The 16,473-nt window shown below is 40.5% G+C and overlaps 1 protein-coding gene across 2 annotated transcripts in view; it reads right to left on the reverse strand.

The window, feature by feature from the left end:
• Positions 1-443: 443 nt before the first annotated feature.
• NAV2 (neuron navigator 2) overlaps positions 444-16,473 on the reverse strand; it is a 149,012-nt gene continuing 132,982 nt past the window's right edge. For both annotated transcript variants that reach the window (XM_072339296.1, XM_072339295.1), the window contains 12 exons: positions 16,175-16,328; positions 15,502-15,661; positions 14,932-15,032; positions 13,649-13,744; positions 13,079-13,247; positions 11,522-11,757; positions 10,288-10,442; positions 9,797-9,868; positions 9,038-9,234; positions 8,458-8,576; positions 4,842-5,045; positions 444-4,115 (listed from right to left, as the gene is read on the reverse strand). In XM_072339296.1, the coding sequence (XP_072195397.1) occupies positions 3,990-4,115; positions 4,842-5,045; positions 8,458-8,576; positions 9,038-9,234; positions 9,797-9,868; positions 10,288-10,442; positions 11,522-11,757; positions 13,079-13,247; positions 13,649-13,744; positions 14,932-15,032; positions 15,502-15,661; positions 16,175-16,328 (1,789 nt within the window). In that variant the 3' untranslated portion in view covers positions 444-3,989. The remainder of the gene's footprint in view (positions 4,116-4,841; positions 5,046-8,457; positions 8,577-9,037; positions 9,235-9,796; positions 9,869-10,287; positions 10,443-11,521; positions 11,758-13,078; positions 13,248-13,648; positions 13,745-14,931; positions 15,033-15,501; positions 15,662-16,174; positions 16,329-16,473) is intronic.

A 16,473-nucleotide genomic window follows, 5' to 3' on the forward strand; every position in this document is an offset into this window, starting at 1 on the left:
AAGCATGCATCAGAGAAAGAAAGAACACGAGGAAAAACAATGCCACAGGGCACCTAAGCAAAGACTCACCAGTGCTGAGGCTTTCAGTCAAGATGGATGCTCATCAATGCTGAAGCTCACCACAAAAACTCCACACAAGAGCAATCTCCAGAAAGAGATGCTACCTTAGTGGTGGTCAGCCCTAAAATGGGATCTAGGCGAGGTGAAGTCAAGCTCTCCACCTCTTCCAGAAGCACAGCTCAATTACCTTCACCTGTGCTCCCACAGCTGATTCGTCTCTTGCCTCAGATGGCTAATCAGAGGTTCAGGCTGTGATCAACAGTTTCCCTTACAGGAACTTACTGGTATCTTCACAATAAAGAACTAAAACTCAGCACCTTCAAATGGAAAATGTCAATAAGGAAGGGACAAAAAAAGTCGAGGGAAACCACAAATCTGAATAAATAAGCATCAATTTTATTGAATCATGAATAATTTAAGACTGGTACAATCATCAGCTTTATTCTCCATGACACGGGTGGGGGAAGGGGAGAAATGGGGAGGGTGAGAAAGGGGAGGCATGATCTCAAACAGACCATTCACAAATTCCAATCCTAAATGAGAACTGAAAATTAAATAGGGAGAGGAGCGAATGGAAAACATCATAAACGTACACAAAATACTCGATTCCTAGTTTTTCTCTTTAAAAATGGCTAGAAAAAATTCATCAAAATGCAGCACTTTTAATCAAATATTTACATTTCTATGTTACAATGAAAAAATGTACATCTTATAGAACATATTTCATAAACTGCTCCACTGGAAACGACTAGATTAAAACAGCAACCTTCCATTTAATATCCACAAAGAAAGATTATTATTATTATTATTTTTTTGCTTAGTTTTTGTATTATTATTTTTTTTCTTGAAAGAAAATTGCCACATTTAGACAAGGTTTCATACACAGAATATCCAAGTTTAGCATCAACAATGAAATACCAGTTTGCTTCTTCCAAAATGTACAAAAAGATGAACCCCCCTCCCTCCCCTTCCCCAAATAAACCACATCTCATTTATGGCCTGTATCACTCTTGGCAGTTTTGAAGAGAATGGTTTATATTTGCAGTTTATAACACAACGTGAATGTTGCATAGAAACTTCATTTTCTTTTACTTTTTTCTTTGTTGTTCTCCTTTAAAACAAGCCAACTTTGTAGGAAAAAAAGAGAAAAAAAGGCAAAAGGAAAGGAAGTGTTACTGAAAAAGCCTTAAATGAGAAGAAAGTCACTTAGAGAAAGACTGAAGTCTTGATAAAAACTAAGTGTGCACTGCAGGTAACCCTGCCTCCCCAAGTTTCACAAAGACACCGAATCCTGTGATGCTCAGGATGAACATCCAAATTGCCCTTTACTGTAATCAATACAAAATGATAGACAACAGAAATTTCTTCCTGGGCCTAAGCACAGGATTAAGCATGAGAAAAAAAGAAGATACCCCATTCCCCGCAAATAAAAACACCATTATAAACACGTCTTATAGCACTCAGTTAAAGATTAACTGAGATGTTTTCTAGGATATTAAGTCCATTGAAAGCCCTAGCCCTGCAACAGGCACATGCTGTGTCTTCATGGATTGAGTTGGAGGATTAGGCATCAAGATTCACAGTAGTAACAGGTAAACTCAGTGCTGGGAGGCAGAACTGTCAGGACTACTGGAAAAATTAACCTCTCTGTAAGTCATTGCCAGCATGCCATGCGTTTAATTCCATACAGACACCCCATTTGGACGATACCAAGACCACATCAGGAACATCAGCTGAGTAAACCCTTGGTATTTCATTCAGTGACATAATGAAATGTTCAGAGAGTTACAAACGGCAACAACAGCAAGCTTACACCCCCCCCCCCCCCAATCATTAAAATATTTAAATGTTTCTTTTACAACATTTTTCTTTAAAATAATAATAATAATTAAAAAAAAAGTCATCAGCACTTAGAAGTTGTAACAGGAGCAGATTCAAGACCAGCTCAGTAAGACAATGTAAGCACAGGTACGTTACAGGAAGTCATGAGGTATCATCAAACTATCCTCTCCAACTGAGTCCCAGGAGCAAGAACTTGTCTCTTCCATCACTCTAAACCCACAAGGATTAACAGGCTCTTAAAGAAGTGTTCCTCATGAGTTTTCTTTCTGTACACTGACAAACCCCAGCTTGTTTCTGTAATTTAATAATGACAGCATTTATTCTAGTTGAAAATCTTTTCTTTTCCTGCGTGGATCAAAGAGCTCTTCAGGGATTTATAGCTGAAGGTTGATATGAACCTGAAAAGTTCTCATCTCCCTCCTTTTTATCTATTTATTTTGTTTTGTCACATTGCGACAAATCCTAACCTCTCGTACAAACCATATTCACAGCAATGTACAATATTCCAAGAGATGACTTAGCCCTGTTTATTTAAATAAAATCCCAGAATATACAGCACTAATTTCATCAACACAATTAGTACAAAATAAGGCATCGCTTAAAAATTCAGCACCAAAAGATAGCTGGAAAGGCTCGTACAGGTCAACAGTGAGGAGTGGTGGTTGTGTTGAGGTACAGCCCAGGGCAGCTGGCTTGGTGGGGCCGCTGGTGTGAGCATTTGTTTCCATGGAGAGGAAAGTGCAATTCTCGGTGAGGTGCTCCTGTTCCCCAACAGAAGTACAAAGCCTTAACACTGAGATCGTAGGTGTGTGCGTTCGGAGAGGAAGAGAAATAAAATCAGGTTCACAGCTATGCCAAAACTCAAAAGCATGGCCTGGGTAAACTCAAAAGACGCAGTACCTTCCTGCCTGCTAGAATACTATACATATATATATATATATTTGCAGTTAAAAAGAAAAACCATGGGAAGAAACACGGTCATCAGAGTAGCACTTGGAACTGTCACAGAGTTGTAACTAACCCATTTGTGGTTGTGCTGACTGGAACAAAACCCAACGTTTATAGAATAAACTGCTGTTAACGTTTCATGGCAAGAATTAAGAACCAAAAGTCTGACCCATCCCCTTCAGGGGTGTAACTACCTACCCTCTGCACACAGGGCTCACGGGATGCCCGCGGGCTCCTTGAGGTCCCCTAGAGCTGTAGGACTTCTGCAGAGGAGGAAAACTCCCTCCCACTGAAGTCAACTGAGCATCATGGAAGGATGTGGGAGGAGAATTGGGCCCTGCGTAGCAGAGGGCCACCTGATAGTTAACCAGTAGTAGGATTGATGGTTACACAGTGCTGGAAACAACCTGATTTTTTCAGACTGAATATATACTTTTATATATTCCTATTTATATATATGTCTATCTTTACAAACACATAACGAAAGAAAGCCAAGGTTTCAGACTGGCAAGGAGAGCAATATTTTTTCTTATCATTCTTTTTTCCATCCCCCACCTCCCTTTTATTGTATTTATTCAGACTTCCCTGTTTAGCAGCTTTGCCTTCACAGAGTATTATACCAAGGCAAGCAATATTGTTATAGCACCAAAACTATACAAAGCTGAGTTTAATCTGCAAAGCTGATTGGTAAAAGTCCAGCCCTCACCTATATGTGTTTGGTCAAAAGCAGCATAGGCAAAAATTTCCTCTCCCCTCTCACAGGACATGGCACAAATCTGTTTGCTTTATAGTTGTGAAATCCTCCCCCCTCCCCTCCCCTTAACTATTTTTTCTTTTAGTAACGATGAGTATTTTTAACATCTTCAGTATCTTAGGCATGAGAGCTTACAGCAACTAAACAGAAGAAAACAAAGGAATAGTGCAGTTCTTATCACTGTAAGAAGAAAAACAATACAAAGGTTGCTTGGGTTGCCTGCACCCAGGTTCAAGACTGACTCTAAGTGTCTTCTTGTTCTTGCAGCTCTAATACTGAGATACCAGCCCAGCCCAGGAACACGTTCCTTTCATGAGTCTGTGATTGGGATTCTTGTCAAGTGGGAGAGCAATCATGCAAATGACCTATTTCTATCCGCTGAAGATCACAACGTAGACTCCAGAGATGAATCGAGTATGTCATCGTGATGGCTGTTGCTGTTGGAGTCACTGTCGTAACTCTGGGGACTTGAGTAGTTGGCTGCTTCCTGCAGTCTCATTAGCATATTCATCTACAGGGGCACAAAAGTACACAATTATTGTTTTCTGAGGGTAGAAACGGTACCAACTCCATATGATAACCACTTCTGCATTCACTTTGCCAGCATGTAACAAAGGTAAGGAACAGACAACTGGAGTAATTATTCCTGTGTATCTCAAAAGAGAAATTACATTTAAAACATGCTATGGCAACATACAAATTAGTCATGAATTGTATGCTTTTACAGAGAGGGTAAAAATGAAGAGATCAAATTGGTCCATTCAGAGGGTGGTGATGCACTGGAACAGGTTGCCCAAGGAGGCTGTGGATGCCCCATCCCTGGAGGCATTCAAGGCCAGGCTGGATGTGGCTCTGGGCAGTCTGGTCTGGTAGTTGGTGACCCTGAACATAGCAGGGGGTTGGAACTGGATGATAATTGTGTTTCTTTTTAACCTAGGCCATTCTGTGATTCCATGATTAGTCCACAGGATTCTGCAAGCATCCTTCCTCTCTCTTGCTGTGACAGGTGGAAATGCATACAGAACTGCTGAAACAGGCTAATCTGAAGGTACAAATCTCTAGCTTGATGTTTACAATCATAGAATCACTGAGGTTGGAAACGATGTTTGTACCTGTATATGCGAGCTAGTGAAAATTAAAACCTTTTCTGCTGTCTGTTACCTTTCCATTCTTGCTTTTAGTCCCTTTAACAAAGGGAAACAAGGCAGCTTCACTGTCTCAGCAAGGAGAAGCTTACCAGTGGATCTCCTTCAGCATCACTCACTGGAACTTGCTTGCTGGTTGAGCCTTCCCGTGATAAGGAGTAGCCATCAAACCCCACGTCCTCAGGCCGCAGTTGTAGCAGAGGAGGCCACTCGTGATGCTGCGGGGTGGCTGCCCATGGGTACGTATCCATTACCCATTTGGCAGGATCCTCCCAGGGAGCTCTCCTCCCATACAGCTGGAAAAGGGAACAAGTTTCTTTTAAAACACTCCCTGAGACATTCCCATTTGCCTACCATCCTATTTGCTGCTTACCTAACCACAGCGAACATGCCATGATGCTTCGACTGCAGAAGAAACTTGCAAGCAGGGCCGAGCAGAACCAAATCAGATTGGTCATTACTCCAAAGGCAAAGTCTATTATTTTTAAGTGGCAAGTGGTTTTGAACAGGCTATTTGAACAGCCTCCTTTGAGACTGCAGCACCATTCTGTGGGCGCCACTTGAAGAAAGGGAGATGTAAAAATAACCTCCATTCAGAAAGGTGGGTCTTTTTTGCTTTTTTCCTTCCCCCCCCCCTTAAACTCGAAGTAAATACAGAGGACAGACTGTTCATGTTCACATTCAGTTCACAACAACAGCTGGCTTATCTGCCCACTGTTGCTGTGAAACCGCAGCTACAAGAATGCGAAGGAGGAAACGCGATACCTATTATCGAGCAATAGTGATGGATGGATGTCAAAGCAAGGTTTTCAAGCCAAGGGAATTTCTCTGTACTCAACCGAGGAAATGTGCCAGAAGAATTTGGCTATGTGTTTACATTTCAAGTAAGTGTGCTGCCTCAAAAGCTTTTTCTGTTTCCAAAAGACCGTGTTACTGAATCCCTACACATCCTTCTTGCTACACTGTTTGCCTTAAATAGATAATAAATTCCTTTGAATGTCATATTACTTTAAGTACAACTTGAAGGTGACTTTAAACTTTTAAACTTCTGCTTTATGCATTTCTGGCCCAACCACCTTTCTACAACTGGAGTCTATTACTGGCATTTGTCACTTGAATCTGGAGACCTCTCATCTACCTTATAAAATGCAAAGGGGGGAAAAAAAGCATCAGTGTGGGACAGGAATTTGCCAGCTCTTTGACGGATATAGAACTATCTCCTTTTCCTCATCACTACTTCTTTCCCACCCTCCAAACTTTATTATCCTCTCTGCTGCCAAACAGGAATAGTTAGGGCAAACTTTGGAGCTTTCTAGGGCTGTTCCTCACATGGCCGTAAGTGGCAAAGTATACTCTGGAGCAGCACAGCAGCAGGGAGAGCCCAGCAGATGGCGCTAGGCAATCTTACAAACAAAACGTGCTTAATCCTTAGTCTGCACTGTGTTGTTTTCCCAGCATAATGTCTTCAAGCTGTGATTTAACCAGATCTCTTACTTTATCTTGTTCTTCAATTTACAGGATGACAAGACTGTTGGTATGCGCAGAGAGTTTTGTATTTGTCACATCCTTGCAGCCCAGAAGGTGCACGTAGTTCCTAGCTTGCTTCTGAGAATGAGATGGTAAGTGAAATTTCCACTGCAGTACATGAAATCATCACAGATCGAATGAGATACCAGCTCACTATTCCCTTCCACAGCACCCAGTTCTACCCCTTTCATCACATCAGTGCCTCCTAGAGAGAGAAGGTGCTGTTAAGAAGCGGAAATCTAACAGGTTGGCTCATAAAGCACCAGAGGGAAATCACTGGAGCATGAGCAATCATGGCAAGAAGCCACAGAAACTTTGGGCCCTTTTTCTTGGTGCTGCATTCCATATCAATACACTGAGTAAGAAGAACAAGGCTGAGGTGTTTTGTTTGCTTTTGTTTTTGTTTTTAATAACCCTGTAATTTTCACATCACTGTTTTGAGGAACCAAAACCTCAGCAGCTCCAATGGGAGCAATTATTGAAAGGATCCCTTTGGCTCACTTGTTTTTGACCCAAAATAGTTCTCTAAATGAGAAACAGAAATATACAAATAGTTCAGTTTATGTCCAGAGAGATCAGAGTGAAATCAGCAGTCCACCCTTCCTTTCTGGCAGGCGATTTCATATGAGAGGATGTGTTCTTAAAGGAGCTTTTGTGGGTGTGGGGGACAGAAAATAGCCCAAAATGGAACACACATTTCTAGCATTAGCTTGTTAACTAGTAGGGCCCTGGCTGCTCTTTCGACTATGTGAGTTCTATTCTTACCCACAGACTCAACAAAAGAGGAATTTCAGGGTAACTGAAGAAATAATTTTAAAGACATGAATTTGGGGAAATTTGATTGAATCAGATAAAGAATCCAAAGCAAAAAGAGAGAAACTGAAATCCTCACTGCACTTAGGATGCAAGCCATTCAGATCACCTAAAGATATATGAAGATAGCAGGCAAAACGAAGCAGGGCAAAGAGAGTTTTATAACTGTGGTTAAGCTTATCATCACTTTCCATACCTACTGATCAGCTGGTATGGAGAGCTTCAGAACACTATGAAAAGCCTAAGCATCGCTGTATATATCAGTTTGTTTGTTGTTGTTTTTTCATTTCAAGAGGAAACAAAATCATTACATTTGCCCTTTTCACATATTTTCGGTCAAAAAGATCATTGGCTCCTATTTACTCTCCTTTACAGGGACCCTGTTATAGGAAGTTTCGTGGTAAACACTTTGTGTCCCCTTCTGTTCTATTTCTAGCTAAGTTCCCCCGTGTGCATTCCAAACACCGATTATGTTCCTTACACTGAAGTGATGAGGTCTCCAGGCCCTGTCACAATCCCAATGGTTATGCCCCTATAATGGCATCTGTACTTGCATCAAAACACAAGCACACTCTTTACACTTCCCATCTACCTTCAACCCTTTGTTAACCTTCCACACTCACGTTATGACCCAGCTTTCTATTTCTGCATGTGCAATCTTGAATTTTGCTTCACTGCAAAACAAGTGGTTTTTAAAATGAGCCTGTCCACTAACAGATGCTGCCAGGGCAAAGCTTCAGGTTTCATTTGTCCTGGGTCTCCACATTACAAAATTACAGGGAATTTTCTCACAGAAAATAAAAGCTGTATTAAAAATAATGACTTTTATGTATGCAATACCCAAAATTTACTGGTATTTGGTTTTGCTGTCGCCACAACGACCTTTTAAATTACATGCTGCTATTTTTATTCTGAGAACTGAAGAACCAAGAAGGTCATTCTTTCCATAGTTGCTTGGCAAGTAAATCCACAGCAAACCTCCCTTTTAAGCCTTCCTCCTGATTCCAACATGCTTCATAGTCACAGAGATGCTAAGAATCGTATGGCAGTGCCCCAAACTATCCAAGCTGATAGAGTGTATTAAGGATACACAAAGAACAGTCAATCGAGTGATGAATTCACTACAGGCTCTGAAAGAACTACGAAGAAAATTCATCCTGTAGATTGAGAAATAATCAATATTTGATTGTTCTCTCTGAAGTTAATGACAACTCGGACTACATTTTGACCAATGTGCAGGTATTTAGTGTGCAAAGTCATATCCACAAAGTTATATCCACAGAAAACTTTGTTGCTATTCAGCTTCATCTGATGCTGTGTTGCCCTCTGTTACTCAAGACTGATGAGCTTTGATTTCTGTTGGCTTACCTGCAGCCCTTCTCTAACTGCCTCCAGAAGGTATGGGATGATGGAGTAGTTCCATAAGTCAGTAAACCAAACTCTTGAACCATCTACATCTATTGGACAAGAGAGGAAGAGCCGTGGACCTGGGAAAGGGAAATTCAGATATTATACTCAAATCATTGTGACATGAATCAAAATAGGATCAAAAGACAATTTCCAGTTCTTTAGAGAAAGAAGGCAAGGACTGGAGAACAAACATAGGAATCTGGTGAAGTGCTCTCCCTTCAGAGGTCAAAAATCCCCTGAAACAAGTCGAAAGACTACAGCTTTCAAGGCAAAAGCAGTTAGTTGCATTTCATAACACACTTTGCATCAAAGATATAGGAGGTCTATCAGAATGGGGGAAAAAGAGTTTAGAAACTTCTTGTACCATCTGTCTGAGAATACGCAGCAGTCCAAAAGCATGGTTTATAAGAAACACTCTGCTCCATGTAGTACGAGGAAATACACAAGGTATATTATACCTGATGCATGAGGAAATAAAACATACACATTGATGCATGTCTGGAAATGCAACTCTTGGCAGACTGGGCAGAACACTTACCGATAGTAACATCAGAGGAGCTGTGAGCCTCCAAGAACTTGTTCAGATGTTGCCAGACCTTTGGAATCCAATCAATAATTTTAACCAGCTCTGCATTTCTTATTCTGCCACTGATCTCTGTTTCAATCAGTTTTCTTCTCAGGAAACGGCCAAGAAAGCCCTTGACTGGCTCGGTGTGGTTAGCACATAGCACCCACCTGTGGCAGAAGACGAAAAAATGCTCATCCTTATTCTTTAATGCTGGAGAACAAAATTATTCTGGGTGATATTTTTCATATCGTTTCTAGATTATTATCATGATCAAAAAAGCCTACCCCAATCACCTTTGCTCTTACCAAAAATTATTTTCAAATCATGAATTTATGAGATGAAATACTTGTGCTTTGTTCCACCTTATGTCTCATTCAGTATCTGCTTTGCCTACCATCGTATTTTAACCTTGTTAGAGGATCAAATATCTTAAAAATCCTTTGAAAAGTCAAGGTTTTATTAACTGAAGTTATTAAAATAATAGAAGATGTTGTGCTAGGGGAAGTGGTCTAGTGGGAAATATTGGTGTAGATGGATGGTTGGACTGGATGATCTTGGAGGTCTTTTCCAACCTGTGATAACATAAAGCTACAAGGTTAGGGCAGCAGCTACTAGAGAATGGTATTTCTCTCCTATTTCAGCTGAGAAGAACAACTTCAGGTGACTCAGCAGCCATTACTCTTATGTGAGCCTGTAGACAGAAATGAGAAACACGAATATAAACAGTACCTGAAATTATGGTGAAGTTGAAGATTCGGTGTTGATGAGGTGGCTTGGTTCATTGTGCCAATAATATACGGACTGTTAATAAAAACAAACCAAAAAACAGAAGTAAATCAAACTTGTAAACCAAGTAAGTACCAAGTAGTGAGATCTTAACATAAAAAGGGTTATTCAAACTTTTTGTGTGTGTGCAAGTCAAAGAAGACTTTGTACTTACAACCAGATTCTCAAAAGCTTATGAGAACATCAAATTCTGACAGCAAAATGGAAGTTTTGGAGCAGCATCTTCCACTAAAAATGGCTTTTGGTACTGAAGATCTACTGCATTAAATGAATGCAAATTACCCAAATCCTCTATTATGTTTTAATTACCGATTATAGAACTGATTATAGATCAATCTAGATCAATCTAGACTTCCTTTTTCAGGTCGTGCTTCAGAAATGTCATTCTTGGACAGCATTATTGGGATGTGGGATGAATTCAAAGATCTCCTTACCATTTGTGGTACTTGCAATTTAGAAGTCCATTGAAGATTTCTCCTAGGGAGCTGACATGATGCAAGTTGTCCAAAATAATAACAAGAGGCATATCTACAGCATTATTTTCACTATTACATTGGTCTGCTAGGTTGGACAGGTATTGTCGGAGTTCCTGCAAAGCACACATTGAAAACAAAATCCAAACATAAACAGAGACTTCACCAGATGTCTTGATAAAACAGTTAAGATAAATGATCTAGTGATGCAGCCGAGACATCTAAAGCAAGAGACTGTTGCCTCTTGCACACTTTCCACAAGGAAGCAGGAAGATCTGGGTTTCCTTCCCTTTCTTAGGTTATGCTGAACATCCAGAGAAATGTATGAGATAAGGACCTAGAGGGGTTAAGATTCTCTCTTCTTATTTACTTTCTTTTTTTCCCCGTCCCCCCCTCATTTGTGCTGTCCTAATATGACATTTAGAAGACCAAAATGCATTTTTCTTCTTCAGGAACATACTGAAATCCCTATACACCAAGCAAGACAGGCACATTCATTCCAGCTAATTGCAACTGTGCTTATGTCAAAACCAACCAGAACAAATCAATTTGGTATAAAGTACTCTCCAGTAGAGGCCAAATTTAGTTGCCTTCAGTAAGAATGATGAGCTCGGAGTGCTACTGCAGAGTGACTGGGTGTAGCTGAAATGTTCTCACCATCTTTAAAGCAGAAACTACACAGCGCATCTCTCAACCACCCCTTTTCCCTGAGCAAGATTTGCCTAAGGCCATAAAACATGCTGCTTTTTTATTGCTATTATTTTTTAACCTGGACATTCACTGAAGGTACATTTGGCAAAAGCAAAAGCGCATAAAAACAGAGACATGCCTTATGAGCTCAGGAATGCGTCTGGACAACAGTAACCACAGAGAACATATGCAGATTACCTCTGCTGATACCTGCAGCTGCAAGAATTCTGACAGCCTGGAGATGCATTTCATGTTTTTTGGGAAAAACATTCACTTGCAACAAGGATTTCTTCAGTTAATAAGAACTTCATGCAGGCATTTAGCTTCCACAGCAACCCTCAGGCCACCTGAAAACCCTAACACCTTTCAGTGTTCAAACAGACACCTGGAAGCCTGCTATTTCACACCCATCACCGGGCGAACCCATAGTTCAAACCTTAAAACCTTACATATTGCTCCTTTGGGGATAATGGTACCGCACGAGCAGTGATTTCTGTGTCCTCACCTTACTGGACTTATGGTCCACGTTGAAAGTTGCAATAATTCCGTCAGCCAGCTCCCTGCCCTCCCGCAGGACCATATACTCAGAAAGCCGGTTTGCTAGGTATGTTTTACCAGTGCCACTGGGGCCAGACAAGATAATCCGACGGTGTTCCATCAGCAGAGAGACATAGCGCTGCAGTATGGGCTTTGGGATCAGCGATTCAAACACCAGGCAATCCAAGCTGTTTTCACAGATACCTGCAACAGTAAGAGATGTAAGATTTGTAGGAATTTCTATTTTGTAGCCAATTACCTGCTTTTTATTGTTGTTGTTGTGGATACAACCTGACCACAGCAGTTTATTATTTCACAGGGAAACCCCTTCTCCGCTCTGCTATCTCTCACAACAGGGAACAACACATATAAAGATGCACAGAAATGAGCTGTGAGCTTCCACCTGGATTTTCCTTCAGCTGTCCCAGTTTTCAAAGCACTCTGCTGCGTCTCATTGTGTCCTTGGAGTGAAGATTTAGGTTGGATATAAGAGGAAAGTTCTTTACCAAGAGAGTGGTGAGGTGCTGGAACAGCTGCCCAGTGAGGCTGTGAATGCCCCATCCATACCTGAAGGTATTCAAGGTCAGGTTGGATGGGGCCCTGGGCAGCCTGGTCTGGTATTAAATGTGGAGGGTGGTGGCCCTGCCTGTGGCAGGAGGTGATCCCTTGGAGTCCCTTCCAACCCAAGCCTTCCTATGACTCTGAAATTTTGCCATGCAATGAATCTCAGTCTACATGTTTCACCCGTGAACCATCTGTTTTACAGTATTTTGTCATATGCAGCACACATCCATCCAGAATTTACCTGTTTGCTTTTGAATCACTAGACAAAAAAAAAAAAAGAAACAGCTATCATCAACTCCCCCTGATTTCCCAAACACTTCTAATTAAAATCCTTCTCTGTCTGCTGATAGCTATCTCTTCTAACATAAAACTCCTACTGATAAGCATTTATGCTATGTCAGCAATCACTTTAGGCAGAATTGGCTCAGACAAAACTCACGGTGCTTCAAAATAAACAGAAGAAAGGGAAGCTGGCAGATCAGACAGAGAAATGTTTGCACCTCGATGGTTACTTGGAATCTTAAATATTTATATAGGCAGCTTTATACCTCAAAGGTGTATGTGAGTAACTGTTTTCCCATAAATTGATTAAATACATTCATATCTGATTGAAAAATGTTATCATGTATGCTTTAGTCATTTCCAAGCGTACTCTGCTGCTGAAACAATTCCACTGTGTTGCCTGTGGTGTGATGTGCTCTGCAGTACGACTTCAGGCACCAATTCAAGGGGTCTGGAGAAAGCTGCTAAGACTAGAATTATTCCTACGGTTACAGACTGAAGATCTACTAGCTTCATAGACTCCAAGTGCTGCTTTCATCAAATGAAAACAGAACGACGAGTAATTAAAAGGAAAGAACAGAAAAAATAAAGACAATAAAAACGTTTCTACTCCTCCGAATTTTTTTGACACGGTATGCTTTGATAAAACTGTAATTACCGACTGATCAAATGGCATTACCTTTGATGGTAACTGAAATTGTGTTGTTTTCTCCAACCAGATAGCCACAGGGCAACAGCTCAGGTGTCTCAGCACTATTTGTGCGTTTGATCTCTCCAATGCTGTATCCCAGAACACTGTCTGAATTCAGCCCCAGCTGACTCACTGGATCCACGTGAATGATGTACTCCTATGATGAAAAAAGAAGGGGAAAATTTACGAGACATTGAAATTGCTGTGCCTGTAGGTTCTATGCTGTAATAATAATCACACTGAGTTAACTACCGCTCGATGCTGTACAAAGCCTGTTCAAAATAAAACACTAATCCTCAAACATAAAGCATAGCGAATCGGCAAGTAACTGCTATGTATATATATATCTATGTACATATATAAGGAAACCATAGAAAATAAAGTCAGCAGACTTGTCTCAAGTTTTATATCTCCTCTTTGTACAACTCAGCACTGCTTGGACATACGCTCAAACTCACACCAGAACATACATCTGAGCCTCTGTACAGATCTCCTGTTGTGAAATACCGTGTGAATACTAATAATAATCGAAGCAGAGAGCAAATGTTACTTACTGACCTTAAACAACCGTCTCACAACACCATCCAGAACATCCCATTTGGTCTTCCCACTCACTCCAATGCAGCCTATGAGGAAGGTACGAGGCCTTGAATCCTAAATGCAAACAAACATGCATTCAAGTTAGTAAATAAATCCTAATGGTGTCAGTCAAGTATGCTTAAGTTTAAAATCTTGGTGTGGTTGTGTTATTTCTTTACCTCACAGTAAAATCTGTATTCCTCTGTAGGTTTTTTACAGTGTTGGAGACCCAAATGTAGGGAACATTTTACTGTTAATGTGCTTGCCTGGAGCTGTAATTTATTGATGGAAAGCTGATATTTAATGGAAAGATCAGCTGAGCTGACTTTGTTTCTGCTCATTCAAATGTTTGTCCTCTCTTACAAAGGATATCAAGTTGTTTCACCATTTATGAAACACGCACAAATGCATAAACCTTACGTACTTTTACAAGGACTCAATGCAAAATAGTAACGTCACCGCCTGGTAAAGATTGTGCGTTACATTTGTGCATGAATGCAAATGGGCTGCAATTTGATAGTATTTGTAAACAATACTTATGATTTTTTACGTGACTTGACAATGAAGAACATCTGAAAGATACCAGATTCAAAATGTGATAAATGTACCAAAGGGGACAACTTAAACCGAAGTTATGGATGCCCCAGGTTGGATCTAACAAGTATTTGTCTTTGTGGCCTATTGTTGCTTCTAGCATTTCACTGCAACTTCCACTAGATCATCTCCATTATTAGCACATGTTTTATTTAACCTTAAATAACACAAAGGCCTAACAGCTTTGTGCAGCTTTTAACATATCAGTTTTAACTATACACCCTCCCAATGTGCAGATTAGCCTGCCAACTCCCTGAAGCTGAAAAATTGACCTGGTATTCAGAGAGTCAGTCAGTGCTGATGGTACCATTAAGAAACTGTAAAGTAGAAAGCCATTGCAGATGAGTCCCATGAGACAACCTGAACTGGTATTGTTAGCTTTCAGCATTTCTATGGAAGTGAGAACTCAAGTGTTTTGTCTATCACTACTGACATTCCAGTAAACTATTTTGCTAAAAACATATATATATATAAAAACATACACACACACACACACACACACACACACACACACACACACACACACACACACATATATATATATATATAAATTCTTAACATTTTAGAAGTACTTTTCAACAGAAGCCTCCAAACCAGATAAGAACACAGCACAGAATTCAAAGGCAAAGTCTCTCATATGTCAAAGCTCGGGACAAAATGCAACTTACCTCCTTCCATTTCATTTCATCCTGAAAGCTGACAACTATTTTGACATGTCTGCCTCCTTCCTTGCGGGCAGAGCCATCAGCAGTGTCATCTAAAAGCATGTCTGTGAAGAAAAAACATGAAAAGCTTCAGAGTTATATCTTAACAATGAATGCTATTCTGCTATATGTTAACTGCAGTCAAACACAACACATCTGAGCTTCTCATGCCTGGAGGTAAAACATGAGAACCAGGTTCACTGACTTCCTTCCTAAATACCAAGGTCACTTTTAAAAGAGATGCTCATCTAAAATTATTAGTCAGTTACTTTGCATTTTCCTTCCTACAAAATATCTCCCATTCAATGTTTCTGAACTCAGCGCTCAGCAGCTGAGGTCATATTTGGACAACTCCAGTCTAGGGTGTAGCGAAGCTCTGATGACATTTTAAAAGAAGGCTTCGTGCCAGCTCCTGACATATTTCCACACCTTAGCTGCTAATAATTTTCATGCTTTCATTTTTCCATGGCTAACCAAACCAAACCTTCCCAGAGCAGGATAAAACCTGCCCACCATCTTTCTCATTAAACTCACCAAGACTAGTCGACTCCGTGAGGTTCAAACTGTGTTGAGAGAGGCCCACCGAATGTCTCGGAGAGGATGAAATGGAAGCCTGAGACTGAGCCCTGCTACAGCTGCCGTGGTTTTCAGATTTCAGTCGGTCATTTTCTGCTTTTAACTTCTCGATTTCACTCTTGGAAAGACAAATCAGTAGTTAGAAGGCATGGTGAAAACACTCTTAAAAAGAGAGCTGGATAAGCAACTTCAGAAGATATAGTAGTTTAGTAGGAATGCCATTTTCACATTATTTTAATTTACCGTAACACATTAATAATTTTAATTAGTATAACACCCCTTCCATAAAACTGTTCAAAGTGTTCTAGAAAACATAAGTATGTGGGAACTCACTAAGCACTGAAGTGCAGCTGCTTCAAGGCAGATGGCTTGGGAATTATTTAAGAGGCCAATAGAATGGTTTCCCCATAGCCTTCTAGGGTTGGAACAGATAAGTGCTGCAGCGTTCAGGGAGGGAGAAATCATGAGCTCAAGCTTCTTTTATGAAGGTCTAAAGTTTGCCACCAAAACTAAACACTGTTTTTAATAAGCATTCGAGAACTTCATATCTACCTCCCTTCAGATTTTTATTGTGTGGTGGAATGGCACAACATCGACATACACTTTGATATCTAAGGTGGTTGTTTCCTACCTGCATTCTGTTCATTGCTTCCCGAAGCTGGTCAAGCTGATGGGCAGAGCTGAGGGCTTCTAGACGAATGTCAGTCAACTTCATCTCCTTGTCTCTTAGTTCATTGCGTAACTGCATGACTGTTTCAGCTTCACTGTCTGTGCATTCGGAAATGCTGGGAAAGAGTGGAAAGGAGACACTGAACTATAACACATGTTACTTTTTAGGTGGTGCTTCACCAGCACTTAGTAATACAAGAGGAAAGAAGTACCACTTTTTATTCTACAGGGAGTAGATAACAGTTTGGGCTTATCTCATTA

Source organism: Excalfactoria chinensis, chromosome 5, assembly GCF_039878825.1.
Source record: "Excalfactoria chinensis isolate bCotChi1 chromosome 5, bCotChi1.hap2, whole genome shotgun sequence".
Classification (NCBI taxonomy): Eukaryota; Metazoa; Chordata; class Aves; order Galliformes; family Phasianidae; genus Excalfactoria; species Excalfactoria chinensis.